The sequence below is a fragment of the Vipera berus genome, assembly GCF_964194415.1.
Source record: "Vipera berus genome assembly, chromosome: 11".
In the NCBI taxonomy this organism is placed as follows: domain Eukaryota; kingdom Metazoa; phylum Chordata; class Lepidosauria; order Squamata; family Viperidae; genus Vipera; species Vipera berus.
In genome coordinates this window covers 15844545-15858659 of record NC_138214.1, presented here as the reverse complement: position 1 = coordinate 15858659, position 14115 = coordinate 15844545, and the positions used below count along the sequence as shown (strand labels likewise).

Sequence of the window (14115 nt, the reverse complement as noted above, 5' to 3'; positions counted from 1 at the left end):
AAATAAACATTTTCTACCACTGCCATCTACCTGCCACTTCCCTTTTCTTATGCTACAATCTCAAAAACCTTTAACGGCAGTTTCCCATTACAACCCAAGCAAGGATTTGTAGTTTAATGCTGGTTACCTCAAAAAAAGAAAAAAAGAGCCGTGATGGCACAATGGTGAGAATGCAGCATGGCAGGCTGACTCTGCCCATTGCCAGGAGTTCAATGCTGACTGGTTCAACGTTTGGTTTAGCCTTCCATCCTTCTGAGGTCGGTCAAATGAGGACCCAGATTGTTGGGGATGTAAACTACTCAGCGTAAAGCACTGTGGAGAAGTATTAAGTCTTAAGTGCTCTTGCGATTGTTACAGGCAGTCCTTGACTTACGACAGTTCCATCTAGTGACCATTCAAAGTTACGACGGCACTGGAAAAAAGCGACTTATGACTGTTGTAGCATCCCCATGGTCACGGGATCAAAATTCAGTTGCTTGGCAACTGGCATGTACTTATGACAGTAGCAGCGTCCCGGGGTCCCCTTTTGTGACCTTCTGACAAGCCAAGTCAATGGGGAAGCCAGATTCACTTAACAACCGTGCTACTAATTTAAGAACTACAGTGATCGACTTAACAGCTGTGGCGAGAACGGTCCTAAAATGGGGCAACACTCACTTAATAGCTAGTTTGGACTCTATTGTGGTCGTAAGGTCGTACTGGTGGTTCCAAAGTGAGTAGATCCAGGCAAACCCAGAACTTATGCCTAAACCAGGGGTAGGCAACCTTGGCTCTTTAATGACTCGTGGACTTCAATTCCCAGAATTCCTGAGCCAGCCACGCTGAGGGGAAAGGGAGAGGTTTCCAAGCTGAGCCATGCTGGTTCAGGAATTCTGGGAGTTGAAGTCCACGAGTCATCAAAGAGCCAAGGTTGCCTACCCCTGGCCTAAACCCTAAAAAGCAGTTTCTCCTCTTTAATGAAATCTCTTTCCTTAGAGCTATTTTTTTATCTGCTGCTGATTTAGCATTTTATAAACATTATAGGGGGGCCTTTGCCCAGGTTCGCCTGGTGCGCCAGTTGCGGCCCTATCTAGACCAGGATGCCTTGCGTACAGTCACTCATGCGCTCGTGACCTCTCGTTTGGACTACTGTAATGCTCTCTACATGTGGCTGCCCTTGAAGACCACTTGGAGGCTTCAACTGGTGCAGAATGCAGCCGCACGAGTTGTGTTGGGGGTCTCCTGATACTCCCATGTTACACCTCTGCTCCGCGAGCTGCATTGGCTGCCGGTTGCCCTCCGGGTGAGATTCAAGGTGCTGGTAATGACCTACAAAGCCCTACATGGCATGGGTCCGGATTACCTACGGCAGCACCTGCGGCCGGCGTCAACTTCCCTCCGCTCAGTGCGCTCCCACAGAGAGGGCCTCCTCAGGGTGCCACCGATCAAAGAATGTCGATTGGTGGCCCCCAGGGGGAGGGCGTTCTCTGTGGGCGCACCAGACCTGTGGAACCGCTTGCCGGTTGAGCTCCGGATGGCCCCCGACCTTCGCTCCTTCCGGCGGGATCTAAAATCCTATTTATTTGAGCAAGCCGGCCTGGTCTGATGGGTTTGGGGGTTGGGTTTTAATATGGTTTTAACTATTGTATATATTGGGCTTAATTATTTAATTGTTTTTTAACTTTTGTACTTTGTATTTTAATATTTATTGCCCTGTACACCGCCCTGAGTCCTTCGGGAGAAGGGCGGTATAAAAATCTAATAAATATAAATATAAATATAAATATAAATATTAAGCGGCATGCACAGTGGGGTCATCTGGGTTCAAGCTTCTCCCTTCCCCAGTGATAACTTACTGGAAACTGAATGGCAGCGTAATGGGCTGGAGAGAGGAGTAAGCGGAGTATCCCTTATAGAGTGGATTTCTGAACTCCATTTTCCTCTGCAGGAGAAAAGGCCACAGGGAATGCGTTTTCTCGAATATTCTGCCAAGAAGAGAGCAAAGAAGAACATCAGCACAGCTGCAAAACATCTCTCAGTGTTAGACTACTAGGGAACTGCCCTTGGAGCTTGTACAATGTACAGCATTGAATAGTTAATTCAAAAAAAAGGAGGGCAACAGCATCAATTGTACATTTAAACGCAATTTCTTCTCACTTTATCACTGCTCACTGGAGCTGCAGACAGATTCCTTACGATGAAGTTTCAGGACAGGCAGAGTTACAGCAAAAGGCCTTCTTTCGCATTTTCTTCATTGGCTAAGCCAGAATTTCTCAACTTTAGCAATGTTAAGATGGGTGGACTTCAACTCCCGGAATTCCGCAGTCAGCCATAAATCTTTCCTTCTGGGATGTTTTTTTTCCACCCCGCACCCCTGGGTAACTCAATTCTCCAGGAACTCCTGGTGGTCTCCGATCCGCACCCCACCCAGTCTTGAGGCTGCTAATATTAGAGCCGTGTTTCTCAACCTTGGCAACGTAAAGAGGGGTAGACTTCACTTCCCAGAATTCCCCAGCCGGAAGGCTAACTGAGAAACAGGTGGTCCTTGACTTAGGGAGCCTGACCATTATGGCTGTAAATCACAACGGTTGTAAAACGGGTCACCACCATTTTTGCTGTGGTCACTAAGTGAATGCTGTGGGATTAAGCAAACCCATCGTTCGCTATGGGGTACGTTTGCTGAAAGGCAGAAACAAATGGAGGTTTCAACAAAAGCCTTGTAAATTATGGTCAGGTGAGTTTGGGATGCTGAAAGCCGCAAATGCGGGCCAGGTGCCAGAACTGGGCTGGAAGACCTTTGTGTGTGTGTGTGTGTGTGTGTGTCCATCCATCGTAACTGAACAGTCACTAAGCCACCAGTTACAAGTCAAGGACTACCAGTACTAAGCAAAGATCTGCTCCAATTTACTTGGGACAAATCCAAATCTTGATTTAAGAGCCTTGCTAAACTAGGTTAAAAGTTTCTCTCTAACATCCCATTTCCAAACGGATGTCTCCAAGAACCCACTTATTTCCCAGCTGCGGGCATTTCCTAAGACTCTTTTCTTCCATCAATTTGTCATTAAAACTTTTTAAAAAGAGCTACGTGGATGCCGTAGGAACACTCCATGTAGCTCTAGGAGCGCCCGCCCCACCCCCCCAAAGCTCACTTGTGTGCCATGCATTTACATGCATTTGGGAGGGATAGTAAGGGCTATAGGCCACATGATCAGGAAGATTTTAATGTGTTTGAGCAACATGGTGGAACTAAGGTAACATACGACATACGACCGACAATCTTTGCTGGCATGGCGAGTTTCTAGTTGTTTTGGAACTGTTGGTGAGACCGTTAAAAGTCGTTGGCGCTGTTTGAATTTGTTCTACCAGCAGCAAGATCTGACTGCTGGCCCAGTGATGGATTCTATTGCAAATCAGGGCTGTTTCCAGAGGAGGCAGAGGAGGAGAGGACCTGGAGCTTATGGAGCGAAGGAACTGGATGAGGCTGTCGGCAGGCCCAGAGGAAGAGAGAGAGGCTTTTGGAGGGGTTGGTGGCGGCGGCAGCAGCGTGCTCCAGGGGCGAAAAGAAGCGAGGCCTCTTTAAGGAAAAGGTGGAAGAGTCAGGATCAGAAAAAGGAAAGAAGGTGAGGTTGTCAGAATACAAGCGAATTTGAGGGCTAATCCACATGGAGCCCCATTTCCATCTGTCCTGTTTGCCATCGTTCACTCCCTAGAGACTAAAATGGACAATGTGAAATTTGAGCAGGCCACGAACAAGGAGTATATATCGGAGGTGGTGACCCTTTGAGAGCTGTATGCAACGAAATTTCATTTTGATGTATGCCGATTGGTGTACATTCAAAGTGACAATAAAGTTATCATTATCATCAAACTCTCATATGTTGCTTATATGTAAGGGTGTAGGTCTATACCTATGTTGCATATAGTATGTTTAAGTGAGGGTTATGTATGTGCACACTTTGAGAGCAAGCAAGTAAATTTCATTTTCAATGTGTGCCGTTGTGCTCACAGTAAAAAAATAAAAATAAAGGTCATCTATCCTTCTCCGAAAAGATAAGAGATTTTTGCTCTCAATGTTAATAGCAATAGCACCTAAGACTTATATACTGCTTCACAGTGCTTTACAGCCCTTTCTAAGCAATTCACAAAGTCAACATATTGCGCTCCCCCCCCCAACAATATGGGTCCTCATTTTACCGACCTCGGAAGGATGGAAGGCTGAGTCAACCTTGAGCCGGTCAGGATCGAACTGCTGGCAGTGGGCAGAATCAGCCTGCAGTGCTGTATTCTAACCGCTGCACCAGCCACAGCTATTCCGTGAAGCAGGGGAAAGTCATGATTCTGCATGTAGGACTCACTTTAGATCTTCTCGGTCCTTCTGACAGGTCCCTAGGAAGTTGCCAAACTGGCACGAATAGACGTGATCGTGAATTTCAAAAAGCAGCCGCTCGTTGAAGCCGAACGCACAAGGGAACTGCTGCATCAGCTGCCAGGTGCACTCAAGGAACTGGGTGAAGATTGGAGAGACCTCTTTGGGATCTCCCTCAAGATGGCCACACCTGGAGAGACCAAAAAAAACAAGCGGCAGCAAGACAATGAGTGTGGTGCTGATGGGGTTGGGGTTTTTTTGCAAGTGTGCGCAGGTAGTCCTCGGCTTGTAACCATTCATTTAAGGGAAGGCAATTATCAAAATAAACTATTTTTAATTGCAGTCGATCCTGTTTCCTCGTTGCCAGGAGGTGCAGCAAGGATGCTGAAGCTAAGTCGATCTCAGCTGGTCTAGGGCCAAGCACAAAATAAACACAGTTATCACATGGCTGTTAAGTGCCTGCTTCCCCAACGGGCAGTTTTTTTTTTTGGCTGGACATCTGCAAAAAAAAAAAATTGCCGATCGTGATCACATGAGCACAGGAAGCTGCATCTGGTCATAAATGCAAGCCGGATGCCAAATGCCACGCTGCGATCACGCTGCGATGATTGCAACCGCAAGTATAGGTTGTAAGTCACTTGTTCTGAAGGCATCATAACCTTGAACTGTTGCTAAATGAATGGTCGTAAGTCAAGGACTACCTGTATTTGCAAAACCTCATGCAGAATTGCAAAATGCCAACAGCTCCACAAGGGATAGGATAGGATAGGATAGGATAGGATAGGATAGGATAGGATAGGATAGGATAGGATAGAACTCTGGAAGGGGCCTTGGAGGTCTTCTAGTCCAGCCCCCTACTCAAGCAGGAGAACCTATACCATTTCAGACAAGTGACTGTCTAGTCTCTTCTTGAAAACCTCCAGGGATGGAGCATCCACAACTTCTGGTGGCAAGTTGTTCCAATGGTTAATTGTCCTCACTGTCAGGAAGTTTTCTGATTCCAGGTTGCTTCTTTCTTTGGTCAGTTTCCAACCATTGTTTCTTGTCCTGCCTTCAGGTGCTTTGGAGAATAGTTTGACTCCCTCTACCTTGTGGCAGCCCCTCAGATACTGGAATACTGCTATCGTGTCACCCCTCTTTCTTCTTTTCTTTAGACTAGCCAAACCCAAGTCCCGCAGCCGTTCTTTGTATGTTTTAGCGTCCAGGCCTTGGATCATCTTCGTTGCTCTTCTCCAAACTTTTCCCAAAGTCTCAACATCTTTTTTGTAATACGGTCACCAAAATTGGCTGCGGTATTCCAGGTGTGGTCTCACTAGGGTTTTATGAAGCGGTACTAATACTTGGCATGATCTTGATTCGATGCCTCTGTTTATATAGCCCAGCAACGTATTAGCTTTTTTTTTTGCTTCTGTCGGTCCCCGGTCCTTTTTCCTCCCCCCCTATTCTAAACAGATTCTGCTAAAACTGCTATGCAGAAGAGTCAATCCTGCTTTGCTGGAAGGTATAAAATGAGATTAAGCGGCCACAGAAAGAAGCTGGTAAAGTGGAGAAGAGATAACGGATGAAAAGATGTGAGAAGGGGGAACTAATCCCTTTTAGCTGTCCCCAAATGATTTGAGTCTTCCTCTCCACCAGCAATTATCCAACCATGAGATATAGCTGAAGAACAGTGGTTGGAATATTCTTTTTTTTAAAATAATAATTTTCATTAAAAAATTCCTCTTGGATGCCAAGGATAAACATAAAGTGAAATTAAAGAAGAAGTAAAATGAAAAAAGGGAGAAAATTATAAGGGAGAAAAGGCAAACAGAATCAAGAAAGAAAAAGTTATGCCATGACTCCGAATGTCTTTTACAAGCAAGCAAATCTTCCACCTCCTTTTTCAAAATTACTTATTTCCCTTCTTCCCACCATTATTCAACCCATGTTAAGTCAGCAAATCCATGAATCAGCAAAACCATTTTTTCCATTCTCAGCAGTAAGTCCATAAAAGGCTTCCAGACTTTAATAAAAAACTACTCGTTATCTTTTCCCTGATCAAACAAGTCCATTTCTGCTAATTCCGTCATATTTACAGTCCATTCTCTGAAGGATTGTGAGAAAAAGTTTGAATATTCCTCATTTTTAATTCTTATTTTCCATTGGACTACCCCGTATCTTTTCTCTTTTATGTCTTGCTTTTTTAAAAAAAAAAAAAGTTACAAGCTCTAGTTTAAGAGATGTTTCTTTTTGCCAATTGTGCTCCAAGCAGGATAAAGGGATAAATATTCTACATTCACAATTTTAACACACAAACCTGTTTTTTACCTGTGTGAGAATTTATGGCCCATCGCAATCCACTCCTTCTCTATCAAAACCTTTAATGTTAGATGAAACAACAAGAGGGAAGAAGATAGAAATATGGCATTATAAAGTGGCTTTGTTGATGGCATTCAAATCCTACCTTCTCACTAACAGTGGAAGAGAAAAAGTACAGCTCAGGTTTTGTGGGTCCCTAGCGTTCTCTGAGCTTAGTTGTTTTTTTGTAGACATTTCTTTATCTAACTAGGTAACATCATCAACATAGCTGCATTGGCTTCCAGTTGCCCTCCGGGTGAGATTCAAGGTGCTGGTGATGACCTATAAAGCCCTAAATGGCTTGGGTCCGGACTATCTAAGGCAGGGGTCTTCAAACTCGGCCCTTTTATGACTCATGGACTTCAACTCCCAGAATTCCTCAGCCAGTGTGCCTGACTGAAGAATTCTGGGAGTTGAAGTCCATGAGTCATAAAAGGTTTGAAGACCCATGATCTAAGGGAACACCTGCTGCCGGCATCAACTTCCCATCGTCCTGTGCACTCCCATAGGGAGAGCCTCCTTAGGGTGCCGCCGGTCAGGGAGTGCTGGCGGGTGATTCCCAGAGGGAGGGCGTTCTCTGTGGGCGCGCCTGCCCTTTGGAATGATTTACCTGTGGAACTCCGGACTGCCCCCGACCTGCGCTCGTTTCGCCGGGACCTGAAAACCTGGCTTTTCGATCTATCCGGCCTGGACTGAGGGGGGTTTTAGTTTTAAATTTTAACATTGTTTTATTGTTGGGCTATTATTAATTTAATTCTTTAAATTCTATTTTTATCTTGATTTGTATTGTTTTTTAAATATTGCCCTGTAAACCGCCCTGAGTCCTTCGGGAATAGGGCGGTATAAAAAACTAAATAGATAGATAGATAGATAGATAGATAGATAGATAGATAGATAGATAGATAGATAGATAGATAGATAGATAGATAGTGAGGGTGGACTTAGCTCCATTTATATACAGTAGCTTGCCCTGCCATCGTTGGTGAGAGTATGGCTATTGTTTTTTTGCTTATTTGTCTGGTTTTAATCCCTGCTTATCTGGTGTTGATTGCTGCAGAGGATGTGTTCTGGTTGTTTGTGGTTTGCTTCTTCTTAGTTTTTTCTAGTCTCTTTTGAAGAGTGAGTAAGTGTGATTTATTTCTAGGTGTCTATTAGTAGCCGATTTGTCTGAATGCCAAGCTTCTAGGAATTCCCTAGTCTTTTTCGATTAAGCTTGGTCTAGGATATTCACGGATTCCCGGTGGAAACTATGGTTGAATCAGGACCTTCGGCATGTCGTTTTGACTGCTAGTTGGTGTTTATGGAAGCGCTCTGCTAATCTTCTGCCTGTGTCAATGCTGTGACAAACTGAACGGAAGCCATTTTCATTTCGTCTTCGTTGCCATATAATTAGTTCAGAAGGAGGAGGGTGGGGTGTAGTTCTCAGTTAGCCAAAAGAATTCTCATGCGTGGGAACCAAGGTCGTTACTGATAACATTTTGGCGGGTTGGAGCACTGGGAGGAGTGCCCGCATTTTCTAACAATTGGTGAATGTGATTGATGACACCTAATTGGGGGTGGGAATTGCAATTTGTATCTTTGTAACCAAGGGAGGGGAATTTAGTCTTGGGTTCACCTTTGTATGTGCTGTTATTTTGTAGCCAAATAAAAATGTTCTTTGAGGAAGAATTCCTTGCCTTGAATCTCTTTTAATTGATCTCATCTACCGGAACCAGGACAGCCTGTCTGTTCTACAAACCTCAGGTAATGAAATGTCTGCAAGCAAACAACCAAGCCCTTTCAACCAACAGACTGCAGTCAAGATGCCTAACGAGAATAACTCAAAGGTAAAGGAAACACAAGCACATGCAGGTAGTCCTCGACTTACGACCACAATTGAGGCCAGAATTTATGTTGCTAAGCGAAATATTTCTTGAGTGAGTTTTGCCCCACTTTACCACTTTTCTGGCCACCTTTGTTCGGTGAATCACTGCGGTTGTTAATTGTTAAAAGTGAATTTGGCTTCCCCATCGACTCTGCTTGTCAGAAAGGTCACAAAAGGAGATCACAAGAGATCACTCCGACCATCATAAATGTGAGTCAGTTCTAAAGCATCCACATGAAAATCACCTGACCGTGGGGATGCTGACACGGTTGTAAGTGTAAGAAATGGTCATAAGTCACTTTTTCCAGTATCGTCGTAACTTGGAAGGGTCACTAAACGAACTTTTCTAAGTCGAGAACTACCTAGCCCGTTTACTTGAAAATAAGACCTAACCGGATAATAAGCCTTAGCATGATTATTTTTTTTAGGATGCTCGTAATATAAGCCCTATCCCCAAAATAAGCCCCAGTTAAGAACGTCAGCCAAACGGAAGCATTTAGTACCGTATTTCACTGCAAATAAGGGCTACCCAGAAAATAAGCCCTAATGCATCTTTTGGAGCAAAAATTAATATAAGACCCTGTCTTATTTTTGGGAAAAACATTGTATATACATCGAAGCGCGTAATAAAAGCAACAAAATTTCCCCCACTGTTATCATCCATGGCAAAATCCATGCGGGCAGATGAAATTATTTTGGTGCTCTCTCAATTTCAATTTTTAAAAGAAATTGGACACAAAGAAAGAGGACAAGCAGTGTTGGGCTATAAAAACAGGATTTCCCCTCCCCCAAATTTGCTGCCCCCTCCAGCATTTCTTCCGCCCTAAGTCAGGCTATGTATGCACTCAAAACACCTTCCAAAATATCTCTCCTCAGCCCGGGATGCTCTTCAGAGAGATTTCTTTATTTATTGCAAGGATTTATTAAAGGCGTGCAAGCTAGTTCACCTATGAAATGCTCAGAGCTTAAAACGGGGCCACTTGCGGTTTGGAATTCTTCCAGAACGGTTGAAGCAACATGGGAACAGCTTAGAGGAAAAAGTATGCAAGGGATGTGCTGAACTCCAAATGTTTTGCATACCAGGGCTGATCCAGGAATTCCTAGATAACCCTGCTTCCCCAGCGGCTTTTGCGCAAAATAAGATAACCGTCATTGAGGCATTCATTGCATGTCTCCTTTCTGTTGAAAGACTGGCGGAACCTGACTGGGGAGAAAGAGAAGGGTCTAAACATGCTTGGTGGAAGGATCCTTGCCTCTCCAAGAATGTTTCTCTAAAGCAGGGGTTCCCAACCGGGGTTGCAAGACGATATTCCAGGGGGTGCGAAAACCTATAGTGTACATGCATAATTCGTTGCCGTTATTTCGAACTTTTGTAAGGGGTGCGAGAATACATCGGATGCCTTCTAGGGTTGTGGAGTAGGGAAAAGTCTGGGACCTGCTGTTCTAAAGCAAGGGCGTCCAACTTTGGAAACTTTTAAGATCAGTGGACTTCAATTCCCAGAATTCCACAGCCGGCTATGATATGATTGTATGATTATACGACCATATATATATATGGAATAGAATTCTTTACTGGCCAAGTGTGATTGGACACGCGAGGAATTTTGTCTCCGGTGCAGAAGCTCTTAGTGTACATACAAGCAGCAGGTGATAAACCATGATCGTAAAAAATCATCACAAAAATACACCCATCGTAAGTCATAAGGTACGACACTCGAGTGATAGTCAGAGGATACTAAACAAGCAAATGACATAAATCATACTAGGATACTAAATAAAACAATTAATATAAACCGTAAGATACAAGCAACCAAGTTATAGTCCTAAGAAGATAAGGAGATAGACAATAGGAAGGATGAGGAGAGCAACAGTACTACAACTCTACTACAGAGTTTGACAGTGTTGTGGGAAATAGTTGTTTAGCAGAGTGATGGCATGGGGGAAAAAATTGTCCTTGTGTCTAGTTGTTCTGGTGTGCATTGCCCTATAGCAGGGGTGGGAAATCTTAGCTCTTTTATGACTTGTGGACTTCAACTCCCAGAATTCCTCAGCCAGCATGGCTGGCTGAGGGATTCTGGGAGTTGAAGTCCACAAGTCTTAAAATGGCCAAGGATGGAGACCCCTGGTATATTGCACAATGTAGGCACGATAATATTGGTAATCGATTTACAACAATTCATTTAGTGACCGTTCAAAGGTACAACAGCCCTGAAAAAAGTGGGTAATGACCGTTTTTCACACTTATTTATTTATTATTTTATTTATTTTACTTATTAATTTAATTTGTATACCGCCCTTCTCCCGAAGGACTCATGGCGGTGAACAGGGCAATACATAATAAAAACAAGATACAAAAATTAAAAATTATTAAAAGTAATTAAATAACAATGCCCGTAATAAATTAGTACAAATTAAAAATTGAGACCAATTTATAAAACCCAACCCCATCCTATCAGGCCAGGCCAGCTTGTTCAAAAAGGTGGGTTTTAAGATCGCGCCGGAAGGAGCGGAGATCAGGCGCCATCCGGAGCTCGACCGGAAGATGGTTCCATAAATCCGGCGTGCCCACAGAGAACGCCCTCCCCCTGGGGGCCACCAGTTGGCATTCTTTGACCGGTGGCACCCTGAGGAGGCCCTCTCTGTGGGAGCGTACTGGGCGGAGGGAAGTTGACGCCGGCCGCAGGTGCTCCCCAAGGTATTCCAGACCCATGCCATGTAGGGCTTTGTAGGTCATTACTAACACCTTGAACCTCACCCGGAAGACAACTGGAAGCCAATGCAGCTCGCGGAGCAAAGGTGTGACATGGGAGTGTCGGGAAACTCCCAACACAACTCTCGCGGCTGCATTCTGTACCAGTTGGAGCCTCCAAGTGGTCTTCAAGGGTAGCCCCATGTAGAGAGCGTTGCAGTAGTCAAGATGAGAGGTCACGAGCGCATGAGTGACCGTACGTAAGGCATCCCGGTCTAGATAGGGCCGCAACTGGCGCACCAGGCGAACCTGGGCGAAGGCCCCCCTAGTCACAGCCACTATATGGTCTTCTAGGGAAAGCTGTGAATCTAGGAGGACTCCCATTGCAGCATCCCCAGGGTCACGTGATCAAAATTCGGAGGCTTGGCAACCAGCTCGTATTTATGACGGTCGCATGTGATCTGGGGTGACGCCATCCCCTTTTGCGACACTTCTGACAAGCAAAGTCAGTGGAGAAGAAGCCAGATTCTGTGACTAATTTAACAACTGCAGTGTGTGAACTCAACAACTGTGGCAAGAAATGTCATGAGACGGGGCAAAACTCATTTAACAAATGTCTTGTTTAGCAGCAGAAACGCTGGGCTCAATTGTGGTTGTAAGTCGAGGACTAAATGTACATGTACTATATATTTACACACTAACACGTACATCCAAGTTATACAAATGTACCTTTACGCATGTACAGGCTATCCTCCTTTAGCGACTACAACTGGGTCCGGCAAAATGGAAGTTAAATGAAAATGGTCGCTAAGTGAAACAGCGACTGTGCTTATGATCCGACTTCAGTTTCCATTTGCGTCGGAGCCGTGCAAATGTAAGTGCGAAGCTTGATCGCAAAGTTCCTTTTCATCCTACTTTTAGACCAGGGGTCTTCAAACTTGGCCCTTTTGTGACTTGTGGACTTCAACTCCCAGAATTCCTCAGCCAGCATGGCTGGCTGAGGAATTCTGGGAGTTGAAGTCCACAAGTCACAAAAGGGCCAAGTTTGAAGACCCCTGTTTTAGACAGTCGCTAAGGGAGAACCGCCTGTAGCCAGGATAGGACTGTAGAGCCGCACCAGGGTGTGAAGCCCTTACAAAGCAGATCCAACCGAAAGATCTTCTGCTTACCATGAATCCTTTCAACGTCCGATAAAAGGGATCCAGAAGGAGGCAAGCTAGAGAGCAAACCTGAGCCGTGCGATCCCAGCCATCTGAGCAGTGCACCACCACACTGGCACCCTCGTCTCTGACTGCCTGGGAGGAGGACAGGGATACGGGCGCTTAGGATCTTGATGCAATGATGCAAAGTTGCTCTCAGGTGCGAGGCTTTGCAATAGCGACAGGCAGAATAAAAAAAGAACGAAAAGCAAAACCATAGGAGCAAAGGAAGGACAGAAGCTTAAAATACCTCTTTTAGTATCTCCACTCCTCTCTTTGTCGGAAAGAGCCCTTAAGACAAAAGTTAGAATCATAGAGTCATAGGGCTGGAAGGGACCTTGGAGGTCTTCGACTCCTCTTCTAGTGCTCAAGGAGGAGTCCTTATACCAGGGGTAGGCAACCTTGGCTCTTTTATGACTCGTGGACTTCAACTCCCAGAATTCCTGATTTGCAGCGTCCCGGGGTCCCCTTTGGTGACCTTCTGACAAGCAAAGTCAATGGGGAAGCCAGATTCACTTAACAACCGTGCTATTAATTTAAGAACTTACGGTGATCGACTTAACAGCTGTGGTGAGAAAGGTCGTAAAATGGGGCAACACTCACTTAATAGTTAAAAGGTTGGACTCTATTGTGGTTATAAGGTCGTACTGGTGGTTCCAAAGTGAGTAGATTCAGACAAGCCCAGAACCTATGCCTAAGCCAGGGGTAGGCAACCTTGGCTCTTTTAGGACTTGTGGACTACAATTCCCAGAATTCCTGAGCCAGCCACGCTGAGGGGAAAGGGAGAGGTTTCCAAGCTGAGCCATGCTGAAATTTGGCCCCTTCCTGACTTGTGGACTTCAACTCCCAGAATTCCTGAGCCAGCATGGCTCAGCTTGGAAACCTCTGCCTTTCCCCTCAGCGTGGCTGGCTCAGGCATTCTGGGAGTTGAAGTCCACAAGTCCTAAAAGAGCCAGGTCTGCCTACCCCTGCCTTATACCATCCCGGATAAATGAATGTCTAACCTTTTCTTGAAAACCTCTAGCGAAGGAGCACCCACAACTCTTCCACTGATTAAGCGTTCTCACTGCCAGGAAATTTCTGCTCACTTCCAAGGCTGAATCTCTCTTTAAAAAGCTTCCACCCGTTACTTCTTGTCCTGTCCTCACCCTGCTTTTAAGAATAAAATCAATCCCCTCTTCTCTGTGACAGCCTCTTAAGGCAGACGTCTCCAACCTTTCTCTCTTGGCGGACCGGAGGGATATGCATGCTCACGTGCGTACACCAACGAGGCGGTGCTAGCGCCCGTGACGCTAACACTGCCCACTTTTTGCTGCGTGGGCGCTAGCCCCAACCTGTTTTTGCCATGCGGCGCTGTTTTTGCAGCGGCGCTAGCGCAAGTGGGGCTGAGCACGCACACACACACGTGCGTGCCCTGGCCAGCCTGTTATGCGGCCTGCTGGCCAGCAGGCCACGACCCGGTAGTGGGCCACGGTCCACAGGTTGGGGACCCCTGTCTTAAATTACTGGAAGACAGCTTTCCTGTCACCCCTAATCCTTCTCTTCAAGAAGCTAGACATGCGTACCTCCCTCAACTGTTCGTCATACTGTTTAGCCTCCAGATTTTAACATCCCCAAAAACAAGAGAAACCCAGATTCTTTTCTTCATATATCTTGCCACCCGGGACGTTACAGACCTCCT

At 45.4% G+C, this 14115-nt stretch overlaps 1 protein-coding gene across 1 annotated transcript in view; it reads right to left on the bottom strand.

Moving 5' to 3' along the window:
* MTMR8 (myotubularin related protein 8) overlaps positions 1 to 14115 on the bottom strand; it is a 51671-nt gene that overhangs the window by 3319 nt on the left and 34237 nt on the right. Inside the window, exons 9-12 of the mRNA XM_081336692.1 lie at positions 12405 to 12530; positions 6653 to 6702; positions 4335 to 4535; positions 1836 to 1964 (exon numbers count right to left, since the gene is read on the bottom strand). Of these exons, the coding sequence (XP_081192818.1) occupies positions 1836 to 1964; positions 4335 to 4535; positions 6653 to 6702; positions 12405 to 12530 (506 nt within the window). The remainder of the gene's footprint in view (positions 1 to 1835; positions 1965 to 4334; positions 4536 to 6652; positions 6703 to 12404; positions 12531 to 14115) is intronic.